This window comes from Schistocerca gregaria, chromosome 6 (genome assembly GCF_023897955.1).
Source record: "Schistocerca gregaria isolate iqSchGreg1 chromosome 6, iqSchGreg1.2, whole genome shotgun sequence".
NCBI classification, from domain to species: Eukaryota; Metazoa; Arthropoda; class Insecta; order Orthoptera; family Acrididae; genus Schistocerca; species Schistocerca gregaria.
This window is the reverse complement of record NC_064925.1, coordinates 312,941,340-312,960,850: the sequence shown is the minus strand read 5'-3', so window position 1 is coordinate 312,960,850 and position 19,511 is coordinate 312,941,340. Positions and strand designations below refer to the sequence as shown.

Genomic DNA, 19,511 nt, shown 5'->3' with positions numbered 1-19,511 from the left:
CCAACCCCGCCCTCCCCCCCCCCCCCCCCCTCCCCCGCCACAACCTCACTACTCACTAACCCACAACTCTGGGCCTGTTCATCTTACTAACAGCCCTTAAGAAAACCCTACAAATACAGTATCCCTCAGGGACCCTCTTCCGCCAACAGTACTCATTAAAATGAGCCAGAAGGTTGGAAGATCTCCTCTTCCCCCCTCCCTATTACAGATTTAACAGCCCCCCAAAACCTCTATAGTATTTGTACAGGCCCCACTATCATGATTCTTGAAATCTGCATTATGATTAACAATCAGATGCTTGTAACCCTCCCGACCCAACCCACTATAAGACGCAAATCCATCAGACACTACTGTAGTACCTTGTTCTACATAATCTTGAATCAACCCCACTAACTTCCTCTTGGTACGATTTTCCAAAGCCCTAAACACACACTCAGAACAACTAGACCCCGATACCACAGCCCCCCCACACCCATAAATCAACCACAGGCTTACCCCTTCCGTACTTCCTTCTATCAAAATGTGACTCATTAATCTCAACATTTACTCCAGGCCCACCCAACTTATCCCTGTATTTAATATACTCTGAACAGATCTCCCAACAAAAAGAATACCAATCAAGGACCGTCACTCACTCACACCCACCTCATGTGCACAAAAACCGTGTGAGGACTGACAACAAAAATAACTCAACAAAACAATTTCATGCATGCCCAATGTAGATTTCTCGAACCAGGCACCCAGGCGAATGGAGCGCCAAACATTGTCACGCCGGCACCTCCACATATAGCACCCGAGACACCGAAACTTTCATCAACTTCATATATTCTCTGCACGCAGAGCACTTCACTAGCTCAGCCAATAGTCCAAAGAGCTGCAAAAACGTAATGAGTGACATAGCTGTGTCACCCATCATTCCCCACAGCCGAAAACTGTTCAGTTTATCCATTCCTAAAGACAAAAAAAGTGATCTCAAAAATTCAAACACGACAACCCTCATACAACACTACATTACTATAAAATAAAACAAAGATTAAACCATCAGCTCACTGCACAATACACCACCAATCTTCACTTACAAGCAGAACAATGGCTGACAACGTCAACAACTCAAATGAACCAAATAAGACACACACCACACAACCCACAAACCCCACCAGAGAGCACCACCAAACCGCAACGACACGCCACCTACAAACACATCACAAGCACACACTAAATGAACAACAAAACGCTATCTGCAACCTACAGACACACCACCAGAGAGCACCACCAACAACACAACAAGACATCTACATACACGCGACACTCACAAACTAAACTTTGCGCCGGCGTGGCGTCACACACCACAACAGACTTACATCACGGGTCAAAGCCGACGCGTGTTATTGGACCCTTCTGGTGACCCCCAAATCTTTTATCATGTCCGTGACACTCTCTCCCCTATTTCTTGATAATTTAAAATGTGCTGCTCTTCTTTGATCTTTCTCGATCAAGTCTGTTGATCCTATCTTGTAAGGATGCCAGACCACCTGGCAGTACTCTCATAATTGTAATTCCTAAGTATTTAGTTGAACTTGTGGCCTTTAGATTTTACTGATTTATTGAGTAATTGAAGTTACACAGTTTCCTTGTAGCCTCCGTGTAAGAATTTGGGACATAGTTATCTTACATGGTGACTATAATGGTCTGTTGAAGATCACAGTAGTGCCTGTCTGTATTTTGAAGAATGTTCTGTTGATGGACTCAATCTTAGCATGCTAAAATTGTAGTCCAAATTAGGTGGTGATACTTCAGCTGAGAGTTGGTGAAACCAACAAATTTATCACGGCAACAGCTAGTTTTTGAAAATGAAGGTTGTGATGATGGACTGACTTTTAGTGGAGTCCAAATTAGATTGGAAGATGACAGTTTGGTTGAGAGTTTGTACATTGCCTGGAGAAAAAAAGAAATAATTGAAGCAGCCGCAGCATGATGCCAGGAGTAACGTCAGAGCGGCTCTCCAAAAAAAATGGAAGTATAAGACCTCTCACCAGGCCACTGTTATACTTACTGACTATGACCTAATGTCATGTGCTATGGCTCCCCACAGTGTAACATCAGGAGTAACACCACAATACCTCTCCAAATAATTGGAAGAATGGGACCTCTCCCCAAGTCACTATTATACGCACTGAACATGACCTTATGTCATGCCCTATGACTGTCTGCAACATGACGCAAGGCATAACACTTCAATGCCTCCAAAAATCTGACACAGATTGTTGCAGGCAGTCCATTACTTGTTAACAAGATGTGACGCCAGATGTGAAAAGTTGTGATCTGCGTGGTGCACAATACTGTGATCCTTCCTTCTGATTGTCAGATGTGGTCAACCAGAGTCTTATAACAAGTATGCCTGCCCTCATGTTCCCATGGAGTCCACATTGGGCCACTATCACATCCAAATGCCCCAAAAATCTTGATGTTGTACAATTCAGTCAACCGGCTGATTGGAGACCCACAATGAGGTCCCTTTTAAACTCATCAGGTGCTGATAACGTTGTCTCACACAAATGTGCTGCATCTTCACTCTGTGATCACTGAAAATCTTATGCTCTTCACAACTCTTATATATCCTACCAGATATGGTGACAACACTAAGCATGAACTTCATGTATCCACTCCGGTGGGCATTCTATCTGTCACAGGGAATTACAACTGTAATCATTTACACACTCACCAATGATGTGCAGCGTACAAAGTTACTTTGATATCTACTCATGTCTTCTGGGTGTTTCACTTCTTTTTATCATGCAGTGTATTTATGTAGACATCCTTGATCAAAATCCTTAGTTTCCCACTGTGATATGTCATTTTCAGTTTTTTATTGTTTGAAAGCAGTAATAACAAGAATAGCCCCATCAGAGCCCTTATATTCCCATGAGAGACTTAGTGCTTTGACAGGTAAAATATAAGTGATTGTGTGAGGCCACCATACTCATTGATAGTGTCACTGATCGAAGCATATACTTGCATCTTATTCTTCAGTATTACTGTAGATACAGAATGGTTTATTGACTCAGTAATATCTCATTTGCAGAAATGAACCTCTATGTTATATCTTTTAGCTGATTGCTGATTAGCTAGGAATGGATCATAATTAATTTACTAAGAACTTAGCTTTCTGGTTCATCATCTTGATCATCTCTTTGCATCTGGTGATTTATTGCTCTCCACTTTGCTCTGTTTTGAAAGACATCCTCCATAATGCCCTGGCTCTGTTTTGATTGTCTTCCTTCCAAATCTTGGTTAATCTGGTTGGACTGTCTCCTTGTTGGCTGGTTTATGGGTACTTCCAGTTCTTTCTCTGGCCATATTCTGCCTGTTTTCTCTCTCCCTCTCTCCCCCTCTGTGTGTGTGTGTGTGTGTGTGTGTGTGTGTGTGTGTGTGGGTGTGCGCGCGCGCGCGCATGCATTTGTGTTGTTGTTATCATCATTACAAAACACATACATATACGTTGATAACATATTTACAGTTTGGTGTTTAAGTTTGTCAATCAGGTCATAACACTTAGTGTCAATTCGTGCATGTCTTTCAGACCACTTTTGAAAATGTAAAGTGGGCAGTTCCCACAATATGTCTTTCTGGGTGTTCCTCTGGAACATTTTCATATGCAGCATTTTCAAAGTAACCCCATTTCAGAATGTGACCACATCTCCATTGTCTTATTTGAATATGGTTGAGTCTTGATCATTCACGATGAAAATATCAACCCCACAATCATCTTCATTGGGTTTTGAATTAGATACGTGTTCCAAGGTGGATGTTTATTCCTAAAGTCTTTCCACTTCTCACTAACGTCAATACCTTCTCACTGAACACATATTTGGGAGGACAACAGCTCAAAGCATTGTCAGCCTCCCAGATTTAGTTTTTCCATGATTTTCCTGTGGCAAATACCAAGGTGATTTCATTGAAAAGGGCATGGTGAATTTCATTTGCCATTCTTCTCTGGCTCAAGCTTGTGCTCCATCTCGAATGACCGCATTTTTGAAAGGACGTTAAACTATAAACTTCCTTTCCTTTAGAAAGCTTCTGTGATCAGAAGATCAGCCCAAGCTTGCTTGCTTGATTTCAGACAAAGCTGGTGGATTCGGAAAAATGCTTTTCGGAACTGAATTCAAATGAGACCATGTCTTCTTAAGAATTTCTACTTTGCCAGTTTTTTCCCCAAGACCTGGAGTACAAGTAACCCCAGAATGGAAAAGGATTCAACATAGTGTGTAGTTATCTTATTAATTCTGAACACCATTTCTGTTGTACTTTGTCCAAATGATATTTTCGATCACAATAATACTTTATTCTTTTATAGTGATATGGGACATACTTCTAATGCTTTGTGTCCATGTCAATATAATTTTTTCATTAACTAAGGAACACCCCTGTCAAGTAGAGCATTAAACATCAAAAGTGAAAGCACATGGCATTGTGATACACATCCTGGTATTGTGGCAGCAGTGTCTTCTGCTTCACTGCACAATAGAATCAAATTAACTTTGTGATCAATAAAGCATGGCAGCCCTTTCAACACCGTACACATTAATAATATTTGTCACTGTCTTGTGGTAACAAATGCAGGGAAGTGCAATGAAGGGAAGTTGAAGTGCTGGAGTCTTTTGTAGTATGACATGGTCACACTCTCGGAACAGTTTACTTACATCAGCTCCAGCCTCTGGGACCTAAGGATATATAGGCTCTATTAAAACATCTACTTCTCAATTATTGCCACAGTGCAGCAGCAAAGAATATGTCCAGTGTTGTTTGGTAGGCTTGGGAATTCATGGTTCAAGGAACTAAAATGGATGGTCCCAGTCATGAAATAGAGCCATTTCCCACTGTCCTGCACGTGGGGATAGTGCACTGGATAAAGTAAATGTGTCTAGCATTTATTAGATCTATGAGGCTGTCGCAAACTGTGAAATGTTAATGATGGAAAACCTATTGTCACGAGAGATAATGCAACTTTTTGAGTCTCGTTTGCAAATAGTCGCACGCACGACCTAGATAGGTCAAGGGAAGCGATCGATTCCAGTGGATTTTTGTGTGTAGTGGAATTTGGGGAGGTTTTGGGGTCTTGTTATTTTAGTGTTTTGTGTCATTTGGTGTAGTGGTGTGTGTTTATATTTAGTTTGTCCCCACCCAAAAAAACCCAATTTCCCCCCGCTTGTCCCATTAGTTTAATTATATTTTTGGAGGAATATCTGTTTGATAGACTTTCGATCGATTTTCATGTTTGTTGTCATGTTTACTTGATGACGTCACAGAAGCAGTATGGGAGTTGCTGTGAATGGTCGTTTCTGCCATATTGGTGATGTCATTGGCCAAAGGAGAGGGGTGGAATCAGACGCTTCTGTTATACCCATATACACACATCAAAAAAAGTTATGCATCACCCCAGTTTCCAGGACTCCTGTAGATAGATGCTGACTTTGGATATTGTATCACAGACACAGTCCCTTCGACTGTTCAGAGATGTCTCTAAACCTGCCCAAAGATGTAAACAACCATGCATGAACAGTGCCTATTAGACAGAGGGGGTCCAACAGCTGATCAATTCCAGTCATTCCACCAGGAAAGAGTACATGGCTCACGTTTTCTGTACTTCAACCATGCCTAGATGGTCAATACCGCAGTTTGATCACATCCACATTGTTACTTTGTGCCAAGAAGTGCTCTCAACAAGGTAAGTGTCCGTCTCGGAGTGAACCAAACTGATGTTGTTCAGACATGGAGGAGATACAGAGAGACAGGAACTGTCAATGACATGCCTCGCTCAGGCTGCCCAAGGACTAGTACTGCAATGAAAGGCAGAGGAACCCTGAAAGCAATGCCACCATGTGGAATAATTCTTTTCGTGCAGCCATAGGACATTGTGTTACGACTCAAACTGTACGCAAGAGGCTACATGATGCACAGCTTCACTCCCAACGTCCATGGCGAGATCCATCTTTGCAACCACGACACCATGCTGTGCAATGCAGATGAGCCCAACAACATGCCAATTGGACAGCTCAGAATAGGCAACACATTCTCTTAACCAATGAGTGTTGCATATGCCTAACCAGACAATTATCGGACACATGTTTGGAGGCAACCAGGTCAGGCTGAACACCGTAGACACATTGTCCAGCGACTGCAGCAAGGTGGAGGTTCCCTACTGTTTTGGGGTGGCATTATGTGAGGCTGACATATGCCACTGGTGGTCATGGAAGGTGCTGTAATGGCTGCACGATACGTGGATGCCATCCTCCGACTGATAGTGGAACCATATCGGCAGCATTTTGGTGAGGCATTCATCTTCATGGACAACAATCCATGCTCCCATCGCGCACATCTTCTGAACGACTTACTTCAGGATAACATCATCACTCAACTAGAGCATCCAGCATGTTCTCCAGATGTGAAGCCTGTCAGCATGCCCGGTATAGATTGAAAAGGGCTGTTTATGGACGACGTGGGCCACCAACCACTCTGAGGGATCTACGCCAAATCTCCATTGAGGAGTGGGACAATCTGGACCAGCAGTGCCTTGATGAGCTTGTAGATAGTAAGCCACAATGAATACAGGCATGCATCAATGCAAGAGGACGTGCTACTAGGTATTAGAGGTACCGGTGTGTACAGCAGTCTGGACCACATCTGAAGGTCTCAGTGTATGTTGGTGCAACATGCAATGTGTGGTTTTCATGAGCTATAAAAAGGGCAGCAATGATGTTTATGTTATCTCTGTTCCAATTTTCTCTTCGGGTTCCAGAACTCTTGGAACTGAGGTGATGCAGAATTTTTTTTCATGTGTGTATTTCAAGTTCTTGCAAGATGTTCAAAGACAGCCATTAAGCATTGTTTGTAAAACTTCAAGATACATGTCTGTTGCTCCAACATAGTGTTAAGTTTCTGTCAGTTTATCTTCAATGCTGCCTTATTATTTTATAGTCTAGTGTATTCTCTAAACTGGGCCTCAAAACTTCTACTTGTCCAACTTATATACTGTTTGTAACAGTTGTTGCACTCAATCTTATAAGCAACCAATGCACTAACTTTACAACTTGATTTATTTGTATCATGTTTTAGCTTAAAACGAAAAGTTTCATTTGTGCAAATGCCCAGTTTTTGCCCAATTGGGAGCTGGTTTTCTGAAACTGATGCAGTGCCGTATCTGACATTGTTCCTCTCTATTCTATAGACATCTTCACTTCCCGAATAGCTGAAGTGGTTAAGACAACTGACCATCATGTGTTGGAAATCCAGGTTCGAATCCTTGGCAAAAATTTTCGCATGGCACTAATAGGTAGTGCATCTATATCTCACACAACAAATGCCAAGATATTTGTTTTCAGCAAATTCATTTCGAATTGGTTACTTTGTATCATTTTAGCTTAAAACAAAGAGTATCACTTATGCAAAAGTCTGTTCTTCGTCTGTTAGCCAGAAACTCTTTGTGCTGTTGTATGACATCCTTCCTTTGTATTCTATAGGCTTGTAGATAAATTTTTCTGCTTGATGTTCCTCTTTTAAAGCAATAGTAGCTGTTTCCTGCATGTGCTCTGCCCCTCCTCTCTCTCTCTCTCTCTCTCTCTCTCTCTCTCTCTCTCTCTCTCTCTCTCTCTTTCTTTTTCTCTTTCTCAAAAGACCACTTCCATCTTGTAACCATTACTTATAGCAACTTGGATAATACTGGTCTTTTCAGTTTCCTATCTTGCTCTCCAAAAGTTTGCTTAAGCAATCTGTTATTTAAAGAATGAAATATGTGAAGGTTAGTGCTTTTCAGCCCAGAGTTAAATTTAGTGTTGAACATGAACCTAAAGGGGCACCTAATCTGTTTCTTTGATGTAATTGTCAGTGAAGCATTTACAGGAAACCCACTTGCGCCATTCTAGCTTCTACATCATGGCATCCAACAATACGAGGCTTCTGAGGAGGAATGGTCAGTATTTAAGGATACAACAGGAACAATTGTTCGAACAAAATAGTCTAGTAAACATAGGCTCTAGAATCCATACTTTAAGAACTCTGAGCACAACTACAACTTTGATACTGTGAAATGAATGTCTTTTACTGTGAGCTCTTTGCTTTCCTTATATTGGGAGGAGATGGAATGAATCTAAATAAGGAAAAAAATGTCCATTGAGCATGGACTCTAAAACACAAACTTTAATAGCTACAGGCACTTACTCAGTAGGAGAGATGCGTTCCACAGAATTGAAGATGTAGTAGTGCTCATAGTCCATAAGATATGCATTTTAGAGCCAATTGTTTACTAGACATCCTTGTCATACCCATTGAATATTGACCATACTGTTTATAACAATGGCATATTTTTGTTACTTAGTTAGCAGATTGCCTAAGCTACCATTAAATAAACAAAACAGAGGAAAAGAAATGCTCATTCTCAAGCAGATTCCTATAAGTTATGGTTACGAGGCTACAGTAGTCACTAAAATGTTTCAAAAAATTAAGACAGAGCTCATACGGAGAACAGATACAAGTGCAAAAAGCTGTGTTTGTGTCTATAGAACAGAGAGGATGGATGTTAGATATGGTAGCACAAGAGTTTCAGAAAACTGGTTTGAGAGTAGGCTTCTGCATAAAAAAAAACACTTTGTTTTAAGCTCAAACATGATACAAATAAATTAAGTTGTAAATTTAGTCCATTGGGTGCTTATAAGATTAATTGCAACAACTGTCATAAACAGTATATGGATCAGACAGGTAGAACTTTTGAGACCCAAGTTAAAGAACAAATTGTAGTAGAGAGTAATAACACATCATCTGAAGATCATTTAACTGATAGTAAACACTAGGGAGGACCTAGGGTCACCCATCTTGAAATTTTACATGCTATGCCTAAAGGACTTTTTTAAAACATTTTGTAAGAACTTGAAATATGCAGATATCATTTGAAAAAACCAGATTACATACCCGAACCTCAATGTATCTTCCAGAATTCAATGTTCTTCAAGATTTTTATTGACATACTCAGATGGGCCAGTCAGCAGAAAGTCTCCAACATTGCTAAAGCCTCACTTAGTAAAATACCACCTTAGTAGCTCACCACACTTTCTGGCAGCATGGTTACAGGCAGAATGAGTGGATTTAATTATAAAGTGAAAAAAAGTTTCATGTATTAATGTTAGCATAATTACTTAAATTGCTTCTTAATTTTAAATTACTAGTATTATGACATTTAAACAGTTCTATGTTACATTTCAATATTGCACACAGTCAGTATTTTTTTCCTCTTGTCTTCCCACCTTTCTCCCTCTGCTCTCCATCATCCATGACACATTGACCTCTATGGTGCATAGTAATTTAGTAAATTGCTAGTCACCATGTAATGTTGCCACAATCATACTTTCATGTTGTTAGCAGTTTCTTACAGCTTTGATTATGTTATTTTTTAAATAGTTTTGACTTTCCACCCTTTGACTAATCAGATACAATTTTATGGATTTTAAATATTGTCAATCTGTTACCTGTAAATTTAAGTACAATTAAATTTTTTTAATTTTTTTCCCATCTGTTTGCCACTGAAATAGCTATTGTATTTACATGAAACTAATGTGCCATCAAATGTAATGTGCACCCCAATTTTAAAGATTAAAATCATAAAAAAAGACTTCATTGTTGCATCACTGGTAGGCTAAACTTATTTTGCACAACAATGGTTGTATATATGAAATATCAAAACATCATCAAATTTTAAGTGATCCAGTCTTAAATGACACAGCCAGTATTAAAAATGAATGCCTAATTTGATTACCTACATGACATGCAAACAAACATACTGTAAATTACAGGCATTATTAGTCGTTATTCAATAATGTCATCATTACTGATATCCTCAGAGGAGTCTACATCCGGAACAGATTAATTTCCTTTTTCCCCCATCATCCTCAGTGTCATTCTAGAGCACATCATCTTCACTGCCATCCATTTCTGGAATTTTGTGGTTAGTGATGCCTTTCCAGGCAGCCAAAACCCAGTATGCCATAATGTGGAGTGCAGCATGCTTAATTTTTCCTTTTGGAGTTGGTCACAGGTTGGCTCATACAAAAATTTTTAGTGTTCCTGAACATAACGTTTCAAATGTTTGTTTATAGTAATGTTCAGAGGTTGTAACACAGGAGTCATTCTTCCAGGAATAATAACAAGGGCACCGGCTAGGCTTCTTTGTTTACATCATCAGTGAGATGATCATGAAATGCATCAAGGCAAAGCATTGATGGTAGCTTAGAAAGCCCACAAGGACAGAGTTCCCATGCATTTAGAAGCTGGTCTTGCCTTGGTGTGTTAACAACTGCAACCACCTGTTTTGATTCATTCCTTATGGTGTCACTAGTCACAGGTTTCCCATTCTTTCTCAATTCATGGATGAATTCCAAAAATTTTACTTCAGCATCAGGATGTCTTCCTTTGCAAGGGCCAGTGGATTTATTTCTAGTAGCATTACTTGCAAATAATGCCAATTTCTCTTTCTTCCTTAAGCTACATTAAACTCGTCTCACTCTCCTTTTACCATAGTTTTCAGCATAAAGAATTTCTTTACACTTGACAGAAGCATCGTACAATGTTCTTCTCTGAGGGCCTTCCGTTTTGTGACTACCTAATACAAACACACAGCACAGTAATAGGCCAATTCTAATGTCATGAAGTTGAGAACTGGAACACTGCATTGTGATGTAAGAAACAATACTTAAATTTCAGTGAGATTGCTGGTGAACAACAGATTCAATTTTTCACTTGAATGTAATGCACTATCAAATCTTATGCCTTATTTTTACATTTGAAGGTGATCATTACATGTGAAACTAGTTACCAAGGGTGACTGTATGCAGTTGAGACTGCTATAATAAATATTGAAAAACGCTGTAAACAATGTTTTTATTTCATGTTTCTTTGGATTAACTGAAGCCCTTGATGCTGCTTCACCATCTCACAGCTAAAAAGTCACCTTCCAGACTGATCTATGCCTTGAGCTACTCTGCAGATTTGTATTTCGCCACAACTAACATTTTGTATTCGCATTTGTCAACTTGGCCAACTCACAACCAAATAGTCACCTATCAATTTTACCTACACCTAGGGCTGTACTATAGATCAGTGTGTTACTCCATTCTACAGTCCAAAGAAAAACAGAGCTGCAAAGAAATATTGTCACTGTTCTCTTGTCTTCCTGTTTGTGCATATATGACCTCACACACCACAGCATCATTACATCACAAGACAAAGCCGACATCTGATGTCGATAGGATCAGTTGATTCCTTCCCCTACTTTAGATCGTGTTGATGATACGTTTTCAATCACTTTATTAGATAGCAAGCATTCCATTCTGCGACACTTGGTTTGTGTCCAGCAGCATATCCCTGTAATCCATTTGCTTACGTCTCTCAACTCCAAAGTTTGGAACAGTGTGGCACCATTTTCTGGAGTTCAGTGACAGCAATTTATTACAAAACTTTTAAATTTCTAATCATGTCAGAACAGTTTGTCTGCTGATGTTCTTCACTCCTCTGATTGAGACTGTGGTTCTATATGTACCTATCTACCTTGCATTTTATTTCACAAAAGCCACTGTTGAATTAGGTGCCTAAAATTTGTCCATAACTCAGATTGAATAAGCAAATCAGAGTACCAGTAACAAATCTCTTTTCAGCCCTACACCGTCCTCACTGAATGTGTATTTTGACTGGTAGGGCTAGTTAACACACAACTTTATACAGTCGCATAATCTGCTTTAATGATGCACTGTAGAACTTTGCTTAATGAGCTCCTCTCATAATGCACAATTCATGTAGCAAGCAAAACAAATTGTAAAAAAATTACTGACTTAATGAGCGATGTTTCGCCTGATGAGTGACGACGATTCGAAGTGACGTCACCAGCTGTTCGCATGCAGTGGGGAAATATTCAACAGTATGAACACCTTTCATTTTCAGCACCAGCATATGAACAATGTCTTTAGTACATACTCCAGTCAGGATGTAGTGCTTCTTCTGCTACCATCTTAGTGCAGCTGGTCATTACACATTTTTCTAAACTTGTGTTTTTTTTGTGTGCATGTTTTTAATAATCTTCATAGAAATGCCCGCGAAGATAAAGCCACAAGAAGACAACCATGAGAGATAGAAAATGACCTTAGAAATGAAACATAAAATCACCGAAAAATGCGAACAAGATGTGAGTGTTGATGATGCATATATGTAGTCTGTCTACATCAACTATTTGCACTATCCTCAAGAACAACTACAAGATTAAGGAGAGACATGCTCCTAAGGGAGTGAAAGAGTATCTAAACTATGGTTTCTTATTCTGGACGATGTCGAAAGGTTGCTCCTTACATGGATAAATGAAAAGCAATTTATTAACAAGAACATCATTTGTGAGAAGGAAAGAATGATTTTTTCTGACCTTGTTAAGAAGACGCCAGGATCATCAGCATCAAAATAAATGTTTAAGGGAAGCCATGGGTGGTTTGAGGAGTTTAAGAGAACAACCGTCAGCTGGCTCCGACACAAAGGCAGCAGAGAAATTCATCGGCAACTTCAAGATGCTCATAGATTCTGAGGGTTATCTGCAGCAACATGCTTGTAATTGTGATGAGATGGGTCTATTGTGGAAAAAGATTTCAAAGCTTACCTTCATAAAAACAGAGGAGAATGTATTTTCTAGTCACAAGCCAATGAAAGACTGTCTTACACTGCTATTCTGTACCAATGTAAGTGACAATTTGAAAATTAAACCATTGCATGTTTACCATTCAGGAACTTTATGATACTTCAAGAAGTGTAAAGTCCAGAAGAGCAGGTTGAATGTGATGTTTAGGTCCAACAACAAGGCTTGGCTGACATGTGATCTATTTTGTGATTTGATCAATGAAGTGTTTGGTTCTTTGGTGAAAAAATATTTGCTTGAGATGAATCTGCCACTCCATGTCTTGCTTGTTATGGACAACGCTTGTGCCTGTTCTCCAGGCCTACAAGAGTACTTCCTAGAAGAATTTCAGTTCATCAAAATCTAATTTCTGCCTCCCAACACTACTCCATTACTCCAGCCTATGGACCAGCACAGTATTTCTAACTTCAAGTTCTACACTAAAGTGCTCTTTAAGCATTGCCTTAAGTTGACTGAAGCTACCAATCTCACTCTCAGAGAGTTTTGGAAATATCACCTCAACATCAGTGCCTGCAACAAGATGATCAGTGAGGCTTGGAAAGGGGTCACCAAAAGTACTCTCACATCTGCTTGGAAGAAGCTTTAGCCACAGTGCTTTGTCGAATGTGACTCTGAGGCATTTGTGTCAGTACCTGTGGAGCCTGAAGTCGATGAGATTGTCTTTGGCCAAGAACCTGGGACTAGAAATTGATAACAATGTTATTGATGAGCTTGTAGAAGAGCATAACCAAGAAATGACCACTGAAGAGCTTATGGATTTGCAGTGTGACAGCAGGAAGCTGTGGAGAGGAATTCTTCAGAGAAAGAGGAGGAGGAAGAAGCAGTTAACAGCAAAGCAGCAGTCTTCTGGCACAATAAGAGAAATGCTGAAAGTGTGGGGATTGGTTGCATCAATTGAAAATCATCACCCCAATAAAGCAGTGGCTATGTGCACTACAAGTTTGACAAAAATGCTTTTTTGCATTTTCACCGAGTGTTGAAGCATTAGCGGAAACAAATGACTATAGATAGCTTCCTAGTGAAGAAGAATTAGGTTATGTATTATGAATAATAAAGTGCATAGTAGTGTGTGTATAATTTCCTTGAATAAATGGCATGAATAAGACAAAACTTTTAGCATGGAACACATTATTGTATTTCACAATAATTTTTTATATGGGATAAATTGTTTCACTTAATTAGTGTTTCACACTACGAGTAAGATTCCGGAACAAGTTATGCTCGCTATGCGAGATTCCACTGTGTAAGCGTATGCTACTTAACTTTGATGGATTTGTTCAATTATTGACAAATTTCCATAACTAATTTATTCTGTTGCCCATGGTTTTACTTCTGGACATTCTTGCTAAGAAACTATGGATTATTTGTCTATATGAAATTCATTGATTGTGAAATCGTGTTACTGATCCTGAAATGATGGTGTACAGCTAGCCTTATGCTTTGTCTGCCTGAACCAAATACTGGTTTATCACAGATTTAAATGGCTTCATAACAAATAGTGGTAGGCATATCTACCAAACAATAAAACTATGTTTGTGAGACCCGAACACGCTGGTCAACATGTCATCTACTATAAGATTGTTCACCATGGTTGCTAAAATTTGTCCCCTTGTTCCCTTATCCCTATTTCTCTGTTGAAATAACTAACACGTGGGTCATGCTAAATAATACTGGAAATCCCTGGATGGAACAATAGATAAAATACAAAAAATGCAACCACTCACCTTTAACAGACTAACATGTGGCACATAGGCATACATAACAGAACATTGCATTAACTAGAGCAATGAAGAATGTCCTACCAAAAATCTTACACACATCTTACACACATCCACCTACTCAACATTCAGAATATATTTGTCCATTCCTATTCCAGTGATTCCTGCTCCCTTAAAAGGCAGGGCCACACTTGAAAGCAGCCTAGTTGTACATCAGCTATGGTGCAGTTACTGTGCAACATTCTATGTTGGCTTAACAAATAACCAACTGGTTACTCACATGAATGATCACAGCCGAACTATTTCAAACCACAAACGGACCGCCTAGTTTCCGAACATGTTGTACACCACAACATAAATGACTTCAGCTGCTTCACTAAGCATGCCATTTGAAACTACCTTTGAGCACAAATTTTTCTGAGCTATGCATGTGGAAATAGTCTTGCAAGCACATTATGTGTTCTCACAATCCTTCCACCTCCCCCTTCCCCCCACTTCTCCTCTCCCTCCCCTCCTCTCTTCTCCTCTGCCCCCTTCTCCTCTCCCCCAACCTTCCCCCTCCTTGTCCTTGTCCCTGACTGTGTCTTAACCCCTACCTTCCTATCTTTCCCTGTCCCCCTCACACCCTGTCTCTCTCCAGCTTCACCTTCCTCTCTTCCCCCACCCCTCCACTGAAGATCAGACGTGCACAACTGCTCACCAGTTACATTGCACACTTCATTGCTCTCCTGAACATCCCAATTACCATCTTCTTTTCCCAACCATGGCAGTTCACCTCCCGCATAGGCTGCCCAGGTCAGGGCTAATGATTGCAGTTTGCGTGTGATCGCTTCTGTCTGAACTGAAGTCCTTACATGTACCACGTCTCCTCAAAATCAATTCACGTACACCACCGTGGTTTAGCTGTAGGCCGAAGCTTTGCCTGGACCTTTAGTGTGGCCCTAGGGACTTCATTAATCCTGCAGCTCTCCACAGTCACTTCGCCTCGATTCTTGAAGTGTTCTGTGTTTCTGAAGTGGTTTACACCAACGGCTCGATGGCTGATGGTAATGTTGGCTACGCCTTTGCCCACAGAGGTCATATTGAACAGCATTCCTTGCCCAATGGCTGCAGTACATTCACTGCAGAGCTGGTGGCCATACCTCGTGCATTTCAGTATATCCATTCATGCCCTGAGGAATCGTTTCTTCTGTGTACAGACTCCTTGATCAGCTTACAAGCTATCAGCCAGTGTTACCCTCTCCTTCCTTTGGCAGCAACCACCCAAGAGTCCATCTATGTCTTGGACCAGTCCCATCATTCAGTGGTGTTTGTGTGGACTCCAGGACACATCGGCATCCCAGGCAACGAACTTGCCGACAGGCTGGCCAAACAGGCTATGTGGAAACCGCTTCTGGAGATTGGCATCTCTGAACATGACCTGCGTTCTGACATACGCCACAGGGTTTTTCAGCTGTGGGAGATGGAATGGCATAACAGTATGCACAACAATCATTGTGTCATTAAGGAGACTATGTATGTGTGGAAGTCTTCCATGCGGGCCTCTTGCAGGTAATCAGTTGCCTTCTGCCGGCTCCACACTGGCCACACTTGGGCGACCCACGGTTACCTGCTGTGCCATGAAGACCCACCTCAGTGTCGGTGCAGTGCCCAGTTGACAGTGGCCCGTAATCTGGTGCATTGTTCCACTTTGACTGCACAGCGATGAAATCTTGAGTTACCAGACTTGATGCCACTCATTTTATCTGACATTGCCTCATTGGCTGATTTAGTTTCATTCTTGAGGGTGGGTTTTATCATTTGATCTTAGGTTTAGCACGTCATTTGTCCCTCTGTGTCCTCCACCCTAGTGCTTTTAGGGTGGAGGTTTTAATGTGTTGCAGAGTGGCTGGCTTTTTCTTTTTGTTCTCGTGGTCAGCCAGCCACTGTAATCTGCTCTCTTGTTTTACTGTCTTCTGTTTCTGGCATCTCTCTGTTTTCTTGTCCTCTTTTGTTCCTTTTAGTGTTCGTTGCGCTTCCTTCCTTCTTGCGGTTTTCCATTTTGTGTTATATTCTTGTCTGTTTTATTCTCACACTTAGGGCATTGTTTTATTTGGAACAAGGGACTGATGACCTCATATGCTTCCTTCTCCCCTCTTTTCAACCAACTGACCCTCCCTCCCTCTCCCCCTCCCCCTCCCTCCCCCTCTCCCCCCTCCCCCTCCCCCTCCCCCTCTCTCCCCCTCCCCCCTCTTTCCCCCCTCCCCCCTCCCCTCTCTCTCTCTCTCTCTCTCTCTCTCTCTCTCTCTCTCTCTCTCCCCCTCCCACCCCCCCCTCCCTCCCCCCCCCCCCGCCCTCTGTCCTGTCATTGTTTCCCAATTCCACACTCTCCTTGTCTCTATTTCCACCTTCCTCTTTCCGCTCCTCCCCCTCCCCACCCCCCTGTCCCCTCAGAACACCTTTCGTTGTCATTGTGCAGACACTGAGTCATCTATTTTTTCCACTGCTGCCTTGAGCTATTTCTTCCCTTGCCTCATGTGTCCCTCCCTACCCCACTGCCCCTCCATCAGGCAACTGTTCTGTAATAGTCAGTGTCTTCATGTCTGCAATATGTGCCGTTGGATGCCTGTGTGGTTGTGTGTGTGAATGTGTTAATTTTCACCCAGAAAAATAGCCAGAGCTTGAAAGCTGTAAATAATGTGTTCTACTGCGTGTGACTGTGTGCCACAAACATACAGATCACTCAATTTTTGGGAGAAGTGCAAAAACATTTGCTGCTGGACGGAGCTTCACAAATAAATAGTTGAGTATAAAAGTAACAGAAATTAATGACAGAACAACATTCATGATAGATGTTGAACAGAGAAATAAACCACAGCCCAAGTAAACAGCATACTTAGCTGCAGACCATCTTTGCAGAAGAGAGACACTATGGATGGGAAAGATTGAAAAAATTCATGTTAAATGTAGGTAGAATAGATTTAAAAAATTGCTGACAGGGTGTGTTTCTGTAGTTCATGTACAGTATTATGGATAAATAATAGATCAAAAGTCATGACACATTCACAGTATTAGGAATTGTATAGTAGTAAGACCTATTTTTATCACAGTGTACTACAATTTGTAACACCGTTGAATTAAACTATGTCTCTTGCAATGTATTGGAACTGCACAGATATTATTTATTTTGTTCGCAACAAATTGAAATTGTAGATATTACATTAAATTGGCTTTACATGTTATTTATTTTATCTTCTTAACATGCCAGTGGAAAATTATTATTGCCCAGTGGCATATTATTTAATTATTTTAAGTTGTTTTTCTGTAGATTTTATGATGTTTATTTAACAATTTTGCTCTCTCTTTATTTCAGGAGGTTCATGTACGAGATGTTAATGGAAAATTAATCATTACTGCATTTGTCTTAAATGCTCTTGTTGGGTAGGTCATTATTGCTGCAGATTTTTTTTGTTTGATAGGTATTTTATTAAGATCTTTCATGAGTTAATATTTCAGTGTTGTAAATCTTTCAAGTCCACAGCTTGGTGAACACAGTTGATTCCACGATTTGTATTAGTACTTAATTTCATTAAATTTATTTAGTGTCATGTTCATTGAATGACATGTCTGTTTTTGGTGGGAGTAATGTTCAAACGAACTTGCGCACATTGTAACAGATAACTTAAAAGTTACAATAGCAATTGAAAACTTAAACAAAAGGAACATATATCTGTTTCATTCATTGCCCTTTCTTTATTACAAACGCAGGTCACTATGGGCCCCAGCCATTCCAATGCTTCAGTGGTGAGGTTGTGGATGTCTTGTAGCACACGCTTGAAGGAGGTATTGGGGCAAACCAGGGCCAGGTGGGTGATTGATTGCTCTTTGGCTCAACATCGATCACATTGGAGGCATTCCGACACTGCCCACTGAGTCAAGCTTTTGTTGCAGATGCCATGGTTTGTGCGAATCTACACCGACAGCTGCATAGATACACTGAAAAATCATCATAAAGTGCATGGCAGAGGGCATCCTATAGCACTACTTGTTCCACTTGCAAATAGAATGGGGAAAACGCGACTGTCCGTATGAGCCCTAATTTTTCGTTACTTACCTTCATGGTCCATATGTGCACTGAATGTTGGCAGCAGTGGAATCATTTGGCAGTCAGCTTCAAATGCCGATTCTCTAAATTTTCTCAATAGTGTTCTTCAAAAAGAATGTTGCATTCCCTCTAGAGGTTGCAATTCAAGTTCTTTAACACTTAGGTAACCTGCCTCTGAATTGCTTTGATGTCCTCCTTCAATCTGAGCTGGTACAGATCTCAAACACTGGAGCAGTAATCAAAAATAGGGTGCACCAGTGCCCTATATGCCGTTTCCGTTACAGATGAACCACGCTTTCTTAAAATTCTCCCAATAAACCAAGGTTGACCATCCATAATCCCTACCAAAGCCCTCATATACTTGTTCTATTTCATACCACTTTGCAACGTTATGTCCAGATATTTAAACAATGTGACTGTGTCGAACAGTACACTACTAATGCTGTATCTGAAACTCACTGGTTTGTTTTTCCTACTCATTCACATCAACTTACATTTTCCCACATTTAGAGCTAGCTGCCATTCATCACACCAACTAGAATTTTTGTCTATGTGATCTTGTATCCTCTTGCAGTTACTCAACTTTGACACCTTATGTACACCACATCATCATCAGTAAACAACCACAGATTTCTGCCCACCCATCTGCCAAATCATGTATGTAGAGAACAACGGTGGTCCTGTCACAGTTCCGTATGAAACTCCTGATGATACCCTTGACTCTGATGAGCACTTGCCATCAGGAACAACAAACTGGGTTCTATTATTTAAGAAGTCTTTGAGCCACTCACATATCTATGAACTTATTCCATATGCTCATGCCTTCGTTAACAGCCAGCAGTTGGGCACACTATCAAATGCTTTCTGGAAATATAGGAGTATGGAATCTGCTTGTTGCCCTTCATCCACAGTTTGCAGTATATCTTGTGACAAAAGGACAATCTTAGTTTTGCATGAGTAATGATTTCTAAAACCATACTGATTCGTGGACGTA

General features: G+C 40.6%; 1 protein-coding gene across 2 annotated transcripts in view; it reads left to right on the top strand.

Moving 5' to 3' along the window:
* The window catches only part of LOC126278553 (protein SYS1 homolog), a 41,320-nt gene that overhangs the window by 5,636 nt on the left and 16,173 nt on the right, over positions 1-19,511 (top strand). For both annotated transcript variants that reach the window (XM_049978743.1, XM_049978742.1), the window contains one exon: positions 17,786-17,853. In XM_049978743.1, the coding sequence (XP_049834700.1) occupies positions 17,786-17,853 (68 nt within the window). The remainder of the gene's footprint in view (positions 1-17,785; positions 17,854-19,511) is intronic.